The 19,116-nt window shown below is 42.5% G+C and overlaps 1 protein-coding gene across 2 annotated transcripts in view; it reads right to left on the bottom strand.

Moving 5' to 3' along the window:
* The window catches only part of NEK8 (NIMA related kinase 8), an 86,757-nt gene extending 72,803 nt beyond the window's left edge, over positions 1–13,954 (bottom strand). The window contains exons 1-3 of one of the 2 annotated variants that reach the window (XM_088458996.1): positions 13,852–13,954; positions 12,208–12,413; positions 2,059–2,291 (exon numbers count right to left, since the gene is read on the bottom strand). In XM_088458996.1, coding sequence (XP_088315122.1) covers positions 2,059–2,291; positions 12,208–12,413; positions 13,852–13,898 — 486 coding nt within the window. In that variant the 5' untranslated portion in view covers positions 13,899–13,954. The remainder of the gene's footprint in view (positions 1–2,058; positions 2,292–12,207; positions 12,414–13,851) is intronic. The other variant, XM_088458995.1, reaches the window with a different exon arrangement.
* Between the last annotated feature and the right edge of the window lie 5,162 nt (positions 13,955–19,116).

Here is a 19,116-nt window from a genome sequence, read left to right as displayed (position 1 = left end):
ACTCACGATAACAATGCTGATGCACGACCCGCGGGGACGTGCATCTTCAGATCTTGCCTACAGCAGCCAAGATCTGCCAATCTTGTTGACAAGATGTAGGTCGTTGGTCAGATCGTTTGTCAGATTGGACAGTTTATGCAAGATATGGTTTGTCTGGGAGGGCAGGAGATTTGCCGGGGCAGTACAAGGGAAATTGGTGACGGCATCGCATCTTTTGCGAGTTTTAGTGTGTACGCACCTTTGGTCTTTAAATTATTTACGTTTTGCCTTACTTTCAAGACTGTAAGCTATGGAAGCAGATTCCTCGCTGGCTATGGTTTAGACTTGTACCCAATGGAATTTGTTTACTAGCTTTATCTTTTCTTTATAGTTAGGGCAGCCATGTAGTATATGAACCACCATTTATCGCCTCCAGGCTCATGCACTACTTAACTAAACAATGTTAGATAACATTACGCAAATGCACTCTAGGGAGAGTTACGTTCAATAAAAACATTGCTATATAGATTCTGCATAAAAATAAATGAAATGCAATAATTAAATAGGTACAAAGTCTCCAACAAACATTTTAAAAAGGTAATTTTAGAAGTACCAGCATCAAACAATTGGTGGCCCAAGCTGTTTGTTATCAATCATGGGCCTGATTCCGTGACTTATGCTAATTGCTCTTACGGATTGCAATTGCGAAAACATGCTAATGTCTTCCAAAGTTTAGCCGAGCATAGGGACGTCTACTGCCGCCTTCTCTTATCCATCTGATGACTGCATCAACGTAAAAGTCGGAAACATTGAAGCAGATCAGGCAGCCACGCAGCTTTTGAGTGAAGTCGGACCTGTCTTAAACACTGCAGCTTTCCTGACACGCAGAGAGCTCTCATGCTGCGAAGGAGATCGCTATGGCTAATTTATGCATGCCCATGAACAGTCAGACACCACTGTGTTTCCATAGCTATACCCCCCCCCCCCATTACCTCCCTCAATCGATGACTACCTGTCACTCACTCTGCAAGCAAATCTTCTGCGAGAGCCTAATCGCAAACCAATTGCTACGCGTATGGCTTTCACGCATGCACAATGGCCACAAAGCGCTCAAACAGCGTAAATATCGGCACTGCGGAGGTCTCGGAATCCGGCCCTATGTGTGAACCATTAGGTCATTAGCAAAAAGCACCCAAATTGAACATATAAAATAGTGAAGGGCATTTGTTCTATGAAAACAATATTCAAATAACAGTTTTTGAAGAGAGGAATGTTTTATTGCTGGAATTTCATTCCTGACGATAGCACTGTCCACTACATGGCCACCACTAATGTGGACTATGAGCTCTGAAAAGCATGAGACATACAAAATATCAATGACAATTAGAAATGTAAAATGTTTAGTGTTTCATTGTACCTAGAATCAACGCAAACATTCAGCAAAATGCTCTGCAGCAGATTCACATCTATGAATTAAGATTTTCCCTATTTACAGATATATATATATATATATATAAAAATTTCTCAGAAGTTAGAAACAAAAGTACATACGTTCATTATTAAAGATGGTCATTTTTATATAGGATAATTGCCATGTCATTAAAAATAAACCTAGTCTGTTTTATTGATTTGTGATTAATGTGTCTACAGGTTTGCCGTGTCTCAACAAGAACATTGCATAACATCTTGGTGATACCTCTTCATCTATTTGTGCATGTACAACTAACACAACCATACCATATGATGATGCAGCTTCTTATTGTTTTTCGCACAGTGCAATTACAAGGCACAAGACTTACACTTAGGAGACCCCAGCTCATGTCCTACTGGTTGTGTCACTGTCCAGGCTCTGAGCCAAACTTACGCCACTGATGTTGACACTTCCCAAAAGCGTAATGTGGACCTATGTCTCACGGTAGTGAAAAGGCACATTTGCACAAGACTGGATGCACTGTGCATCAAGATGTTGTACTGGTTTTTTAAACTGGAAACAAAAAACAGACTCAGTTATGAATAAAAAAAAAAGTATTTTTCAATGCATCTATCCGTAAAGGAATAGGACTGATTGCGGTTACTCACAGTGTAGGCCTTGCTCTTACTACTGAGAATTTTCGAAATACCAAAGTCTCCAATCTTGACAATCATCTGGTGCTTGTCCAGCAGGATGTTCTGTGTTTTCAAGTCCCGATGTAGGATGAGCTTGTTGTGCACATGATGGAGTGCAAGTAGGATTTGGACAAAGAAGTGCAGTATGGTATCTTCATCTAGAAGTGAATTACAGCGCTTCTGGATGTATTCAGCCAATGTGCCACCTATAAAACAGACATGAAATGATGTAACCTGGCTATTCAAAATGGTGATAAAATACATGGTTACATAATTATTATCATGACAGCATAAAATACTGTATGTCGGTTATAAGGAATTACATTGGATTGGTACAGATGTGTCCTCATACATTATTGCTGCAGTCGCACCAAACATTCCTTCTTGGTGCACTAGGGGCCTTATTCAGCAGTGCACAATGATCAGGAATCTGCACAGGTGCATGACCTGTTTTGCGCATGTGCAGAACAGGCCTACGATTCCACACGTAGAATGGCAGCAGACTGTCATTGATTGACAATCTGCTGCTGTTTGTGGGCGGGGAGGGGGCGGCGATGGACTCAGTTTCCCGAAACGGAGGCGTAACACTGCCGTTGGGGGAGAGGGAAGAGACCAGGATCTCCATCGGCTGATGGAGATTTCCTGGCCTCCTCCTCTCATCTGCGGCGGCCGGCTGTGTGACCCCGTGGGTCACCTTAGCCAGCCGATGGTCTGCAGAGTACCCAATGCTGCGTTGGGCAACGCAGCTTGGATACGTAATGCAGCAGGAGACGTGAGGCCTACTGCTGCATTACCATATCTGCGAGCAGCTTTGTAATTCCGTCCATAGCTGAATAAGGCCCTAGGACCCATGCAACTTTGCTTGCACCAAGCTTCTTTCACGTCTTTTTTGCTTGAATGTGCGCTTTAGTCAAAATGCGATGCAATAAAACTGCTTCACCAGACTGCACTGATTCATTTAAAATATATGTGACAGAGTCTGAATCTGTATACGATGCAGCGTCCACGTATTGAGTTTTCCGAGTCGGACGGATCAGTATTTCGTGAAAATCGGGGTGGCGACAATGTGAGCGCAGAAACCCCCCGTATTCTAGGACTGTCATAGGCATGCATCTAATGCTCTATGGGATTCTGAGTACTGTATACAGGGAAGGGAAGCCTGTTTCTGACGGATCTTCTGCACCTAGTCTGGGGCTGGTGCAGGTGCATGATGATTGTGGTGGCCGGCGTAAACGCAACAGGCGACATGGATCTCAGCTTGCAGACGGACAAACCATAGCCACAATGTAGTAAACAGCAGCGGTTCTTACCTGCATTCTGCGGAGGAACTGCCTCCCCCTCCTCCCCCCCTTTATTGTGCATGCGCGGAAAGAGAACCAGTCAGTGAAGTTTTCGCACACTTCGGTCCAATTTTTCCATGTGTCTTGTCTGGACACGATCCCGTTTTTTGCACTATTACAAAAGACGCAATGCGGCATTCATGCAAAAACTATTGGTGGAGTAACCTGAGAAAAGTACCGCTGGATTTGGGGAGATCTGTCTGCACCCCATAAAAAAAAAGGCAAACTGACATAGGAAATCAATATAAAAGTGTATTAGTGTCAGTAATAAAGTATTCGGGGTTCTTAAATTGTGTGAAATGGCTGTTATATGCATTTTTGCGTAACAGTGGAAAAATGATAATAAGCTTTTTGTTTTCCAAAATAAACACCGCAGTTAAATCAGAGGTACATTAAAATGGGTGCAAGTATATTTTTGAGTAAAAAAGTGCTCTTTTTAAAATAAAATGGTAAAAATACACCTGGGGCAGCCACTTGCAATGTTTAAAACACATGTGATATCCATACCACTCATACCAGACCCACTACTTTAAACTCATTTTCCAACACTTTTAATTCTTTACCCCAAATATGGCATGTCATCATTGGCAAAATGAGAATTTAAAAAAAAAAATAGTCATTAGGATGAGTGTCCAAAGCATTCGCTCGTAGCCAGCCGATTTTCGCTTTGTGCACATGCATCGCAGTGCACGTGCGGGAACCAGTGCGAGCGATCGGGAAGCGTTCGCTTGCTGCGCATAAACTGCCCAGCAGAGTGAGTGACAGGAGAAGAAGTTTGTAGGTGGTGACAGGGGCTGGCCGCTAGAAACGGGGGAGTGGAGGTGCAAACGCAGGCATGCCTGAGCGTCTCAGTGTCATAGTACATGTCACCTGGCTGGATTTTACACTGAAGTGCTCGCAGTAAGGTATGGCTACAACAAGCGCTGCAATCACATCCGATGGTACCGATGTTTGCATACACTTCCTGGAGATGACGTGCGCAAGTGGGCGTCTTAAGACAGGCTGGTGGGCGTCTACATACACAATGCGATCGTACGCCAAAACATAGTGGGCGTGCTAATGCCTTGCCGTGCGATCGGCTGCCATCCCAAATTTGCATACGCATCGAGCGAGCAGGTCTGAATGAGGTCCCAAGTCCGAACCTTTTTAACCAAAATTAGGGATTTTGCACAACTTTTTCACCTGCTATGAGAAGGATGAAAACTTTTCGCCGTTTTTCGTCTATGAGATTTCGCACGTGCAAAAATTTTGGGAATAGGATTGCTTGATACACATTTTTGTGCAAAAAGTTTGCACCTGCAAAACTTTTTGCAATACCGCGGCTTTTCGTAGCTAATTGAATCCGGTCCTCTATCTGCTAATGGCAGTTCCAGGGAGGGAGAAGTCTGAAGTGTGAATAGCAGAAAGTGCTTTCAATTGGGAGCCATATTTATTATAGCAGCCACAGGAGGAGAGCAAGAACCACCATGGTGTATGGGGATGGGAACTGGGGGCTCACCGAGGAGTAGTGGATTCTATGGGGGGGGGGGGCGCTGCAGCCCTGCAGGCCTTGGCTAATATCCGCCACTGGTAGTAAATCAGATTTCTGCGGCTGCCCGCAACTACAGCCACTGTGACCGAGACTCAGAATCTGCCCCATGTAGAGTATTAGCTGTCTGAATGGCAGTAGTGGCGATGATTATTCAAAAACATTAAAAACAGTCCTTTGTACTGAGACAGGGACACAAATGTGGCTGGAACTTCATTTGCACAGAGCTGTCATTAAAGCACAAGATGAAGCTGCATTCCTGTAATTATTGTGGAGTCTATCTTCCAAAACAATGACCTTCCTTATGTCAACAATATGACTCATGCTGGCTGCTGACCTGAATTTACTTAAGCAGTTGGTTTCGGTCCTTTTATCAGATCATAATAAAAGTAACAATGCGACACACATAGGAATGAGAAACAAGAAAGGTTCTGTCTAGGTGTGACCCACAAGGGAGATCCATAAATGATGGGGGTATAAAAGTACAAATAAAACAAGCCAAGGGGTAAAAGCAGATGTTATTTGTTCTCTGTCTGAGATGATGTAGTGCACTTGGTATGAGAAGGTCTCATATAGCATTCCCCAGCAATAATGAGGTTAGTTGTTAAAGACGCACCAATCCTGTTTGTTTTATTAAACAACTTTACCATATGATTCAGACTGGAGTTATAAATAAATACATTTATATTGACATATGTACAGAAGCATGTTCTCTACATACTGTGACAGATCTGCTTTCTAAACCTCTGCTGCCCCACTAGGTAGAAGTACTTTGCTTTCTAATCAGATATTTGTTAGATGATAGGTGAATGGGAGGTAGAGGAGGGGTGACATTGATGTGGTAGAAATGACCACTGAGCACCAATTGTGACTGTGCACTAAATACATGCTTGCCTGGGGAGGAGAACCAGGTGGGCGGAGTTGGGGGCCGACCTGGTGGCATCATTAAGCCCCATCCCCTAGCAGGAATTCGACACAACCACCGGGTATTTAAAATAGGGGGTGGGCTAAATGATGCGATTCTCATAGATTTGCGTCATTAAGCACCGCCTCCAATGCACGGACCCGCCGATCCTCAGTAATATTCTCCCCGTTCTGCCCACTTCACTAGGAAATGGGCAGAATGCGGGAGAAGTGCCTACCCTTCCGAGGGTGCGGGGGTTTCCCAAAAATCAGGAGCCTCCTGCGACTTCCGGGACGATAGGTAAGTATGACTAAAGATTTCTCTAAAGTAAATTTACTAATACTGCATTTGGGTGCAAAATTTGCAATGGATGTAAACAGCCAATCAGAAATGATCTTATATCTATACGGTGTAAGTGAGATAATGAAAGCCAGCAGGTTGCTGTAATTTAGTGCAGGCTTTACTTATGCTGGGCATACACTGTCAGACTGACAGACCAATTTTCTGACATACTGAAAGTATCAGATATCTTGGCCATACACTGACAGATATTTCATCAGAACTCATAGATCTTTTTTCCATAAAATCTGCCAGGCTCTGTCATATATCGGATCGGCCCTGCAGCACAGCAGATGGCAGATATATCTGCAAGATATATCTGTCATCTGCTGGTGTGTACCAGCGTCCCGTACACATGCTGCAGGGACCCAGGGGTGAGTGACAGCTCAACTGAGCGGACAAATTTAAATGCCCGACCAGTTGTGACGTCAAGCTTGGCACATCGAGCAGACCATTGGTAATTGTGTATGCACTAACCAATTGTCAGATAGCTTGATTGGTCTACCGAACGGCCGACCCATCGACCAAGTGTGCACCCAGCTTTACTTAGGGGTGCTTTCCTTAAAACTATTTAGATAGTTAATCATTTCTTTCCTTCTCGGTGCAATTTTAGAGCCTATAGCAGTGGTTCCCAAACTGTGCACCGCGGCACCCTGGGGTGCCTCGGGACACTTGCAGGGGTGCCTCAGGTTGGTGATCCAGCACCAAATCAAATTCTTTATGGTCAATGTCTTGTAAATATGTGGACAAACAGAAGCACAAACATGTCCACCGTTAAGCATGTAGAACAATCAGACCCTGGCCTACACAATACCTTGTGTTTCAAAGCCGGTTCCAACTCCCACTGTTCATATTACAATCGGAGCAGAATTATGATGTGATGCATACTTTGACTTGGGGGCACTATTGTAGGTTAAGAATTTTGGGCAATGCTTTTGAGTAGAAGTATTAAATACAAAAGGATTTAAACAATATGCAGTGGGTCTATGTACACATATAAATGCTTTTCTCTAACCGTTTCATCTTTAGCACCCCACCGTTTAAAAAAATGTTACCCTTCAAAATGAAAATGTCCCATCCTCGGTGGACAGCGCCATAGAGTGAACACTATTTTATTATTTGTTGTATTTTCTTTGAACTATTATGGTTGATTACGTTTGGTTGATCATGCTTAATCCATCCCCTCTCTTTTATTTATAGCTTGGACATACGTTAACATGCCAAGCAATTTGAAAAGCAATTAGAGAATTACTACCTTTAATTTATATCCTTGAAAATACTCCATGGCTGCTCAATATTCCCACCTGTATTGTCTCATTATGATTTTTATGTCTGCTTTGGAAGTTTATTAAAGACACCAGGGGAAGGACTCATCACTTTTTCCTTTATCCACTCAGCTAAGGATTTAACCTATATATTATGGCTGCCATTGAGTCTTTTCAAGGAAATGAAATTAATAGTAATATTTTTTACATATCTCCAAGCAGAATTAAGTGTTCCATTGCACCCAAGTGTTCATATGTTAGAAAGGTTAATTGCATAATGTGCTTAAAATAATCATATAGTGGTCAAATGATTAATAGTACTCAAGAAGATTCATTAAACCAACAATAGATTTCCCAGCACTTAATTATATGCTCTGTGATTGCCAAGTCTAAAGCTATACAGCTTTCTAGTCAATGGCAGCTATAACTAGATTGGGTTTATTATGATACCAAACAGTGCTTAATGAACCTGACATTTATGGAGCAGGGACAATTACAAACCCCCATGTTCTTGCAACAAAATAAGTTATAAATAACAGCAAGAGTGACCAATTCAGAAATAAAAGTACACAACTGCTTTATGTCCTACCCTTACCATATGCTACTTTATATATACCTGCATTCTTACTCTACCTGTGAATGAGATTTGAGCTGAATACCAGCTATTTGGACAAGCAAGGAAAATCCATGTTGAAAAGAAAACTACATTTTCTTCATAACAATTTATACATTTTGTTAAAGGTTCATTAAATTCAATGTTAGATGTTACAAATTGTGTCAAATCTTCTACAGTTCAGAGCAGCCCACTGAGTCTTCACCTGTAGACCCCTTCCAGCATTATGCTCTGTCGGTTCTGTGGGTACAAACTGGGCCCACATAAGACTTTGAACTTTGTACTCGGTGAACGAGAAATTGCAATATCTCATTCTGTTTCAACACTACCGCTGTATTGTGGCTCCAACCATCACCCCCCACATATCTCTCCCTCCCCTTACTTTCCCCATCCCCCTGCACAAATATAGCAAAGAACACCTTTTGCAATTTTTCCATTAATTTGTTCAAATATATCCCTAGGACTGCTATATATCTGTGTCTGCCTCTTATTGGCACAACGAAATACATAACCACATAACATCAGCACCCACACAAAGGTCTGTCGCTGTGAATACTCCTTTACATGTTATGCTCTGATATTCTGTTTATGTCACACTGAGCTTCACCCAGCACCACAACTCTCATTGTATAAGAACCTCTGCTGGCCATAAAGCAAAGCAGGTGAACCTCTGTTGGCCATTTTTTTTATTACCCTGAGCAGCCATATTACACATCACATGACCTCCTCCATACAACTCAGGTAAAGGCAGCACATGTTGTTTCCCTTTCCTCTTATTAATGTTTTATTATACTTATATTTTGTTGATTGTATGGCGCTGCAGAATCAGTGGTGCTTTATAAAGAAACCTTGGTGAGGAAATCAGAGGAGGATGGACGTACACAGTCTGCACCTGTTGGTCTCCCACTTTCTCTGTGGAAAAAAGGCTGCACAATCCCTGCTTACTCTATTAAAGCAAAGTAATGCAGTTTTGCAGGTCCTGTTATGAACCAGTGCACTACAAAGTTGTTGCGTATTTATCATTCCACATAAGCATATGAACAGAGATTCTCTATTATTGGGCACATTAAAAACAACAAGCGCAACAGAGGTTGGTGGATGAAAGACACAGTAGAGAACTGCACTGTGCCTATTGCAGCCTTACAACTAACTTGCAAAAGGTGGTGGAGAATATGGACACCCTAGAAGTCACATTTGCACTGTTTATAAGTTATTATAGGTGAACGCAGCTACAGACTTGTGCAAATGTCATTTGTATGGAGCCTTAAACACATTTGTCACCATCTGTGCTGGTCCGTGTCACTGAATGTCTCTGCCATTTCATCTTGGATGGCATCCCGCCACCTCAAACTTAATATATCCAAAACAGAATTAATTATATTGCCACCGGCCAATAGTAGTTACCAACCTGATATCTGTATCACTGTTGACAACTCGACAATCAACCCCACCCCACAAGCTCATTGCCTTGGTGTCATACTTGACTCTGACCTGTCCTTTGTTCCCCACATTCAATCTGTCTCAAAATCCTGTTACATACATCTAAAAAACATAGACAGAATTCGACCATATCTTACATAAGACACTGCAAAAACTCTAATCCATGTACTTATTATTTCCCGCATTGACTATTGCAATAGCCTCCTTACTGGTCTTCCCAAAAACAGACTCTTGCTGCTACAATCCATTATGAATGCAGCTGCGAGGCTGATCTTTCTCGCTAAACGTTCATTGTCTGCTGATCCACTCTGTCAGTCCCTCCATTGGCTACCAATCTTCTACCGTATTCAACATAAAATACTTACACATAAAGCTATTAACCAAACCACATCAACATACATCTCTTCAATCATCTCAAAATACAGTGCATCCAGAAAGTATTCACAGCACTTCACTTTTTCCACATTTTTGTTATGTTACAGCCTTATTCCAAAATGGAATAAATTAATTTTTGTCCTCAAAATTCTACACACAATACCTCATAATGACAACGTGTAAAAAGGGTTTTTTTTTAGATTTTTGCAAATGTAATTAAAAAAAACCCTAAGAAATGACATGTACATAAGTATTCACAGCCTTTGCCATGAAGCTCAAAATTGAGCTCAGGTGCATTCTGTTTCCACTGATCATCCTTGAGATGTTCCTACAGCTTAATTGGAGTCCACCTGTGGTAAAATCAGTTGATTGGACAGGATTCTGAAAGGCATACACCTGTCTATATAAGGTCCCACACTTGACAGTGCATGTCAGAGCACAAACCGAGCATGAAGTCCAAGAAATTGTCTGTAGACCTCCAAGACAGGATTGTCTCGAGGCACAAATCTGGGGAAGGGTACAGAAAAATATCTGCTGCTTAGAAGGTCCCAATGAGAACAGTGGCCTCCATCATCTGTAAATGGAGGAAGTTCGGAACCACCAGGACTCTTCCTAAAGTTGGCCGGCCGTCTAAACTGAGCAATCGGGGGAGAAGGGTCCTAGTCAGGAAGGTGACCAAGAATCCGATGGTCACTCTGTCAGCATTCCTCTGTGGAGAGGGGAGAACCTTCCAGATGGACAACCATCTCTGCAGCAATCCACCAATCAGGCTTGTATGGTAGAGTGGCCAGACGGAAGCCACTCCTTAGTAAAAAGCACATGGCAGCCCGCCTGGAGTTTGCCAAAATGCATCTGAAGGACTCTCAGATCATGATAAACAAATTCTCTGGTCTTATGACAGAAAGGTTGAACTCTTTGGAGTGAATGCCAGGCATTATGTTTGGAGGAAACCAGGCACCGCTCATCATCAGGCCAATTCCATCCCTACAGTGAAGCATGGTGATGGCAGCATCATGCTGTGGGGATGTTTTTCAGCGGCAGGAACTGGGAGACTAGTCAGGATAGAGGGAAAGATTAATGCAGCAATGTACAGAGACATCCTGGATGAAAACCTGATCCAGAGCGCTCTTGACCTCAGACTGGGGCAACTGTTCATCTTTCAGCAGGACAAGGACCCTAAGCACACAGCCAAGGCATCAAAGGAGTGGCTTCAGGACAACTCTGTGAATGTCCTTGAGTGGCCCAGCCAGAGCCCAGACTTGAATCCGATTGAACATCTCTGGAGAGATCTGACAATGGCTGTGCACCGACGCTTCCCATCCAACCTGATGGAGCTTGAGAGGTGCTGCAAAGAGGAATTGGCGAAACTGCCCAAAGATAGGTGTGCCAAGCTTGTGGCATCATATTGAAAAATACTTGAGGCTGTAATTGCTGCCAAAGGTGCATCAACAAAGTATTGAGCAAAGGCTGTGAATATTTATGTACATGTGATTTCTTAGTTTTTTTTGTTTTGTTTTTTTATTAAATTTGAAAAATCTAAAAAAAAAACTTTTTACACGTTGTCATTATGGGGTATTGTGTGTAGTATTTGAGGACAAAAATTAATTTATTCCATTCTGGAATAAGGCTGTAACATAAGAAAATGTAGGAAAAGTGAAGCGCTGTGAATACTTTTCGGATGCACTGCATCTCCCAACCCGACCACTCCACTCAGCACAAGATCTGCATCTCTCATCCCAACACATTACTTGCTCCCATTCACGGTTACAGGACTTTTTTCGGGCAGCACCCACCCTGTGGAATGCCCTCCCACACACAATAAGACATTCCGCTATTCTCCAAACATTCAAGCGTTCCCTGAAAACTCACCTCTTCAGACAAGCTTATCAGATTTAATAATCTCCCACATAACCTTAATAGCTTCCATATCTAATTACATGACCTCTCACAGTCCACACAGTCTTTCGTTCACATCCTCCTGACCCTAGGCCAACTTTCTAGTGTGACTGGAACATACAGCTCACCATAAACCTCTGCAATCTGGCTGGACCAACATGCAATATGTAGCACCTATCCTTGTGTATCAACACCCATTTCCCTATAGATTGTAAGCTTGCGAGCAGGGCCCTCTTACCATTATGTCTGTCTCTTACAACCCAGTCTTGTTCTATTAATGTTGTTTCAATTTGTAAAGTGCAACGGAATATGCTGCGCTATAGAAGAAACTGTTAATAAATAAATTGTACGTATGCCATTACAATAATGATAGCATTGTTCTAGTGAAGTTAACGTTCAGTGATAAACCTTATTGTGCTCACCTGGTGCGTACTCCATGGCGATCATAAGGGCCTTATCTTCCAGAAAATTCTCATAGTATTCAATGATGTTTGGATGACTTAATAGTTTTAGCACTTGACATTCGTTCTGTGCTGCAAGGCGCTCATCTTTGGTCATCTGCTCCACAGGTATTTGCTTAATGATCACCAATTTCTGGTCAGCTTTTCGTAGGCATAAGTGCACAATCCTGCAGACAAGTATTTACAATGACATATTGGAATGGATGCACACATTCATGGATTATTAAAAAACTTGCACAATTTTGTCCAATGTTTCTACTCAATTCAGGTCACATGATCTTTTCTATTAATTTGCCAATCTTTTTGAGAATTTTCGTATGATCTAATGATATTATCTAATGAAATTACTTATAGCACAGAATAATTGGTGAATTGATGCAATTGGTGAAATACAAGTGCCAGCTTTGTTATGTGATAGCATGACCATAAGCTTAATTCATAGACCATGTTTAGGATGCCTGTGGCATTCTGGCTGTAGTAGTTACACCACCACCAGAGATTAGTGTCTACTCCTGAATTATATATTCTGGCTTATTTGTTTTATATAGTCGGCATAGGCAGGTGCCGGCACAGGGGGTGCTGCTTCGGCACTTCCCCCTCTGCTGGGTCATGGGCTACCCCGTCTCCCCTCCGTGGCATACACTTCTCACCTGGACGGTCTATGTCCCGTTGGGAGGTGTGGACAGGGTTATCCATGACCCGGCAGAGGGGGAAGTGCAGAAGTTGCACCCACTGTGCCGGCGTCTGCGCACGCCTATGATAGTAAGATGCATTAGCCCAAGGATACAAATGTGCTGAAATCAACACTAAAGGTGCCCACACACATAGCGATGTGTTCTCAATCCCACCATGTGTACGATTTCCCCTGAACTCTCCCCCGGCAGCTCCCTGGCAGTCGTGGTCATGATTTGGAGTAAAAAATGTCCAATCTGACTTAAGATCTATCGTGATTCCAGTGCATTGTGTCCCAGATTGGCAAATCTGTCCTACAGCACAGCAGATCTGAAGATGCGATATACGAAGAGCGAGGATGCGCATTGGCATCGTGATCGTGAGTGGACGATTTGGCCATATTTTACATGATTTGTCGTCACGATTCGTCGAAATCGGCCAAATCGGGTAAAATATCGTTATGTGTGTGAGCAGCTTAACACAACTAGCAATAACTAACATATACATACTTGTCATATCATCCCTTAATGCAGGACACGTGTGAGCTACACAGGTTCTGTGGCTGATTAAAACCAGGTAAAAAGGGAGACTTGAAGTCAGCCAGCCACAGTGAATCCATGTAATTCACGTGTCCCGATGTAAAGTGATAGTATGAATAAATATATATATATATATATATATAGATAGATCTATAGAAAGAGAGAGAGATTGATCTCTGTCACCCTGTGTACAGTTTACAAAATGCAGGAGGTATTCACTGTGCTATTGAGTGTCTTTTTGCACTTGACGTGAAGTTTATGATTTGGAGATACAGGATGTCTACAGCATAGGTGCTGCTTTGTTACAGTATCACTTAGATTGTTGTTGGGCAGTAAGCGTTCATAATGCCTGAACTGCATACATTATAATCTCTTTTACAGCATGTAATCTCACCCAAAGGCTCCTCTGCCGACCACCCGGATTTTCTGGTATTTCTCCATTTTGTAGCCCCTCGGCACAAACGTCCCTCTGTCCCCATGGTAACACTTCCGGGAAACCGTACGGTGGCTTGAAGGAGTAAAACTAATGCCAGCAATACAATTGCACTGCAGTAAGGGGTGCGCGTGTGGAACATTGTTGACTGGAGCCTGATTTAGAGATTGATTTCATTCTAACAAGCATTGTACATACTATCATAACAGCACGTTACTGATGAGATCCTTAGCACTAGGAAATACATATGTAAAAAACAAATAGGAACAAGTCATCCCACCCAGCGTTCAAAACGCTGGAAGTTATACTGTACAGTTGCACATAAACAATAAGAACAGGTCCGTACTGACAACTGCATTAAGCGCACAGAATACAGAAGTGGAGAAGCTCACTGTCTGGCTTTCCCACTACAATTATTATATATATAGTGTAATACATATTTTCCTCTACCCAGTGTTAGTTGTAGATCCTATTTTTTGTCAATTAAAAGTACAATACCTCTCACTTATAGCATTAAATGTGAAGATTGCACACATTTCATTTTAGCTCCATATATTCCATACAATTCAGGACCTGCCATAAATATTAATAATAATATGTATGAATAGCTTAGCAGAGGTTCCAAAACACGGTCCTCAACACAACAACACGTGTACAGTTCATGTTTTAGAGATAACCATGGTTGAGTACAGGTGGTTAAATCAAAATGATTGAGGTACTAATTAAATGGCCTGTGGTCAAGCATGGATATCCTTAAAACCTGGACTGTTAGGGTGCCCTGAGGACTGAGTTTGGGAACCTTTGGCTTAATACATAGTCCCCATAGTGTGGCTCCAACAGAGCAATTCAATTGTTGCTCTGTCGGGGCGCGATAGCCGCTGGCGCCGGCATTTCTGCACGCACTCGGGAGGGTGCGAGCAGAAATGTGACTGAAACACCCTGGTTAGGGCGCGCTAACAGCAGATAGCGGTCCCTAACCAGAAATTAAGACGGGTTTAGCCGTTTTAGACGGCTAATCCCCGTCTTTCAGTCGGCGAAGAGGGCGATAATTAATGAGCGCCCAGAACATTTGAATAGCAAACTGGGCGCTCATTAATTAGCATGCCCTAAAAAACAACTGAATTCCCCCCCAGTGTGTCTCGTGTTAAATAGAGGCAATCTATTTACCAGCTCTCCTCTGTTTATAAATATAAAAAAGTATATCATGTCAAGCCTTGTGCTTGTTTATTTGGTGCACATGTGACTACGTTTTACCTGCTACCATTTGCTAATCATGTAATTGTCATTAAAAAACAGAGAGATTGTTAAAAATTTGGTTGCAAAATAATGTAGCATCCAGGAGCTGTGAATCAATCAAAAATTGTCCCATACTAGTTACAATCTAATCAACATGTATAATTGTATATGGGTGGCGGTAGATCCTTTACAATCATATGTAGATGCCAAATGCAATCACAATTTTTTTTAACTTATCATATAAGTAAAAACTATTATGTTACAAAAGATCAGATTGTAACCTGTCTGTGCCTCAGTTGTATAAGGAGGTTATTGTAGAGAAATGCAGAAATTTGGAAACAAAACTATAATTAATATGTGTATTACCAGTTTAGTAGATTAGGATCTTTTAAGAAATCAAGGAAGATGTGCATCAATCTGTAATGATTACCAAACGTTGGTGCCAGCAGTAGTTTGTTTTAGGTGAAAGTGCCCCCTAGACTTGCTCAGTGTTAGATAAAAGGCCATTGATTACTATCACTAGTGCATGAATAGAGTGATCTTGAAACTAAGCACTGAGGAATGTTCTTGGTGAGGGTGGTGCAGCTCCACTTATTAGATTTTAAGAGAACAGACCTTTTATGTGCCATGTGGCGGTTGTCAATGCAAGAAGTGAGGGTGGTAACTCATACCCCTTTAACACCATAGCTAAAACCCGGGTTATTGCAGGGTTAACTCGGGTTGCTGTTAGGTGTAAAAGGGGCAAAGGTTGGATTCCCGGGTCGAGTGACAAGGCAATCCAACCTGAGTAGTGTCAAAGCTGGATAATTGGCTGAGACAAGATCAGTTTAAAATTGAATCGCGGCGACGCCATCTTGCGACTGGCCGCAAGACGCCATCTTGGAAATGAGATCGCAAGACGCCATTTTGCGAATGTGTGCTCAAACGCTGGGTTGTTAGTCTTCGTGCTGAATGCTGATAGACGAGGGGTTCCTTGCTGATGCCTAACATCTGGTCCGGAAGCGCTGCGTATGTATACTGTACTTGGGTCTGTATAATTCCTTTGCGCCGAATTGTGTCTGGATCAATAGCGTGTAACTGACTGTAATTTTACCTGAATAATACTTGTGCTTTGGAACCACAGATTCCAGGTCTTAAGTCTTTATTTACTGTATGACTGCGTACGCAAATTAGCGTCATCCTTAGAGGTTTATAGGTAGGATTATTAGAAGGTATAGGCAGGGGTATATAGAGGTTCTGATTCAGTATCGTTAGTAGCTTCCAGGGTTTAGCATAGGAAACGACCCGTGAAAACCTGTAGTCTAAACAGGTAATCCGGGTCGTCCGACTCGGGTCCCGTTTACAGCATGGGGACTACCGGGTTTCTCAGCGCTTGGAGATGATGTTGTCTCCAACTGCCGGGATAAGTGTTCCACTGCACCCGTGTGCAGTGTGAAGGGCACCGATCCAGGAATAACCCAGATCGGCGCCGCAGTGGAAAAGGGGTCTGTCCCAGGTCTCACCTGTTTTGGAACTGTGTTCTAAATCTCGGGTCAGATCCGGGATGTAGGTGGAAAAACAGTATCAGTCATCCTGTTTTCACCCGAGAGAGGAATTATCTCCACTTCTCCTACTTCCCCAAAAGGTGAACCTTGGAGAAATCACGGAGAAAACACTTTACGTCTCTTAATGCCTGACTCAATTTGATAAGTGGCTAAAAGCTATGCTCCCCTGGATCCCCTCCAGGTAATATCACTATGCCCGTGCATGGACGGTACCTGAACATGCACATATCCATTTAACCCTTCACCGACTGTATTAGGCAGCAGGTGAGAAGAGAAACCCCTTACTGAGGAAAAGGTTTTTCACTGTGGCTCTCAAAGAACCCCCTGGGTATTAAATTGCATTGTTACTTCATTATGTATCATTGTGATATGCACTTATACATAATGATTGGCACTGCAAGGTCCTGTTAAATAGACCCTTTAATTTTCTATCTTCAAAGGATGGAAAGAACATACTAAGGTAGAAGTCATGGATTTGACAGATGTTGATAGAGCCTTTTGGACAAACAATACAACCTGAGTGTTGCACATCCCTGAAGTGGCAATACTTGGGCTGGCCATATCTTCCATGTAGGCATATTTTATTTTGTGGTTAAAATCCTTATCCTATTCTATCTGTCTATTAGATTTTAGATATTCAGGGGGGCTGATCGTCTCTACCTGGAAACCACTGGTGTATCACAAATCTGATGTCAATAATCTCATACTCAATACGATCTGAAATTGTGATGATAGCGCCGGGATGTATTAAAGAGCACCCGCAGGGACAGGGGCTCAGAAAGGACCCTGTGATGTGCTCAGAATTAAGTGACCACATCAGCGCTCTCTTTATTCCTGTTGCGGGACTCCTGCACTTACGCTGTCTACTACTACACATGTGCTGCAGCCATTGCTGGGGAGGGGTTCTGCTTCGCACGCAAGTGGGGGCGAAGGAGAGTCATATGCATTTCGATCACATCTACAACCAAAAAGGTGGAACTGGATTGTAATGGGATATTCTAAGTTATGTGAGCATGTGTTCACACAAATGCGTCCCATGCAGACCTGGACATATTTGATAATGTCTGTTTGGCATACATACCTACTCTCCCGGAAGTTGCGGGAGGCTCAAGATTTTTTGAGTAGCCCTCTGCATCCCCAGAAGAGTGGGTAGATCTCCCGTATCCCGCCCACTTCCTAGTGAAGTAGGCAGAATGGGGAGATAATACGGGTTTAGTGGCTCCCTATGGAGGGGGCGGGGCTAAATGGACACGATTCTCCATTTTAGCCCTATCCCTTCTTCGTGGACCCGCAATTTGCGTCTTTTTGCTGTGACAGGGCGGGGCCTCTCTGGTGGCGGCTGCACCTACAGGAACAATTGCCATTGCAGCAAGTGTAGCTGCTGCTCGGTGCCCCCTCATCTCCAGGCCCTGTAGCAGCTGTCAGTTTTGTTAAAACTACTCTGTGAATTATAATATAATTCTAATGGTGCATACACACGATCAGATTTTTCCTTCAGATATGAACGATAACGATTTAAAAATCGTTCAGTCGTTCATATCTGAAGGAAAATCGTTCATATCTGACATGCCTGAACGATGGACGATGAACGATGCGCGTTCCCGTTTGTCAGATAACGATATCTGACATCTGATGGGTTTGCAGTCAGACTTGGACGATTCCATTCATTTTAATGCAGTCAAAAATCGTTCAATCGTTCAAATCGTTCAAAACTTTGGTAAAATCGTTCAAATCGTTCAAAACTTTGGTAAAATCGTTCAAATCGTTTGATCGTTCAGTCGTTCATCTGACAAATCTGACAAGTCTGACAAATCTGACCGTGTGTACGCTCCATAAAGCTGCATACACACACAACGATTTTGTTACCAACGATTTTATGAACGATTATCTGTCAGATTTTATGAACGATTTTTTTGAACTACAAACGATTTTTGCTTATTCCCTTAATGAAAATCGTTCAGTTGGTCAGTCTGACTGAGCTACAAACTACAAACGTGAACGCGCATGAACGATAATCGTTCATCGTTTTAACTCAGAAAGTGAATGATTTGTTCAGCGATTAAACGATATCGTTAACGATAATCGTTCAAAAAATCGTTGTGTGTGTATGCACCTTTAGGGATCTCCTGATGAGGGTGCAGCTCTCGGCATCTTGTAACAGAAGTGATCAGGAGATCCCTGCAAATTATATTATAATACACAAGGTAGTTTTAACAAAACGGACCAAAAATACAACAAGCTTTGTTTGTCCACCTTCTGCTGAATATAACATACCATGGGCTAATGTTACGGCAGCTGTGAGTATGTACAATATGGGGAAATCAATTGCAGTGTTTTGTGGTTAATTTATGAATGGTATGTGTATACTGTTTTTATGTGACACAGAGGATTAAATGTGATGTGTAAACATGGTTAACCAATATCAGGAACAAAAACAATCTTCAAA

This window comes from Taudactylus pleione, unplaced genomic scaffold (genome assembly GCF_031769625.1).
Source record: "Taudactylus pleione unplaced genomic scaffold, aTauple2 ptg000886l, whole genome shotgun sequence".
NCBI lineage: Eukaryota > Metazoa > Chordata > Amphibia > Anura > Myobatrachidae > Taudactylus > Taudactylus pleione.
The sequence above is the reverse complement of the archived record's forward strand: the minus strand, read 5'-3'. Positions and strand labels throughout refer to the sequence as shown.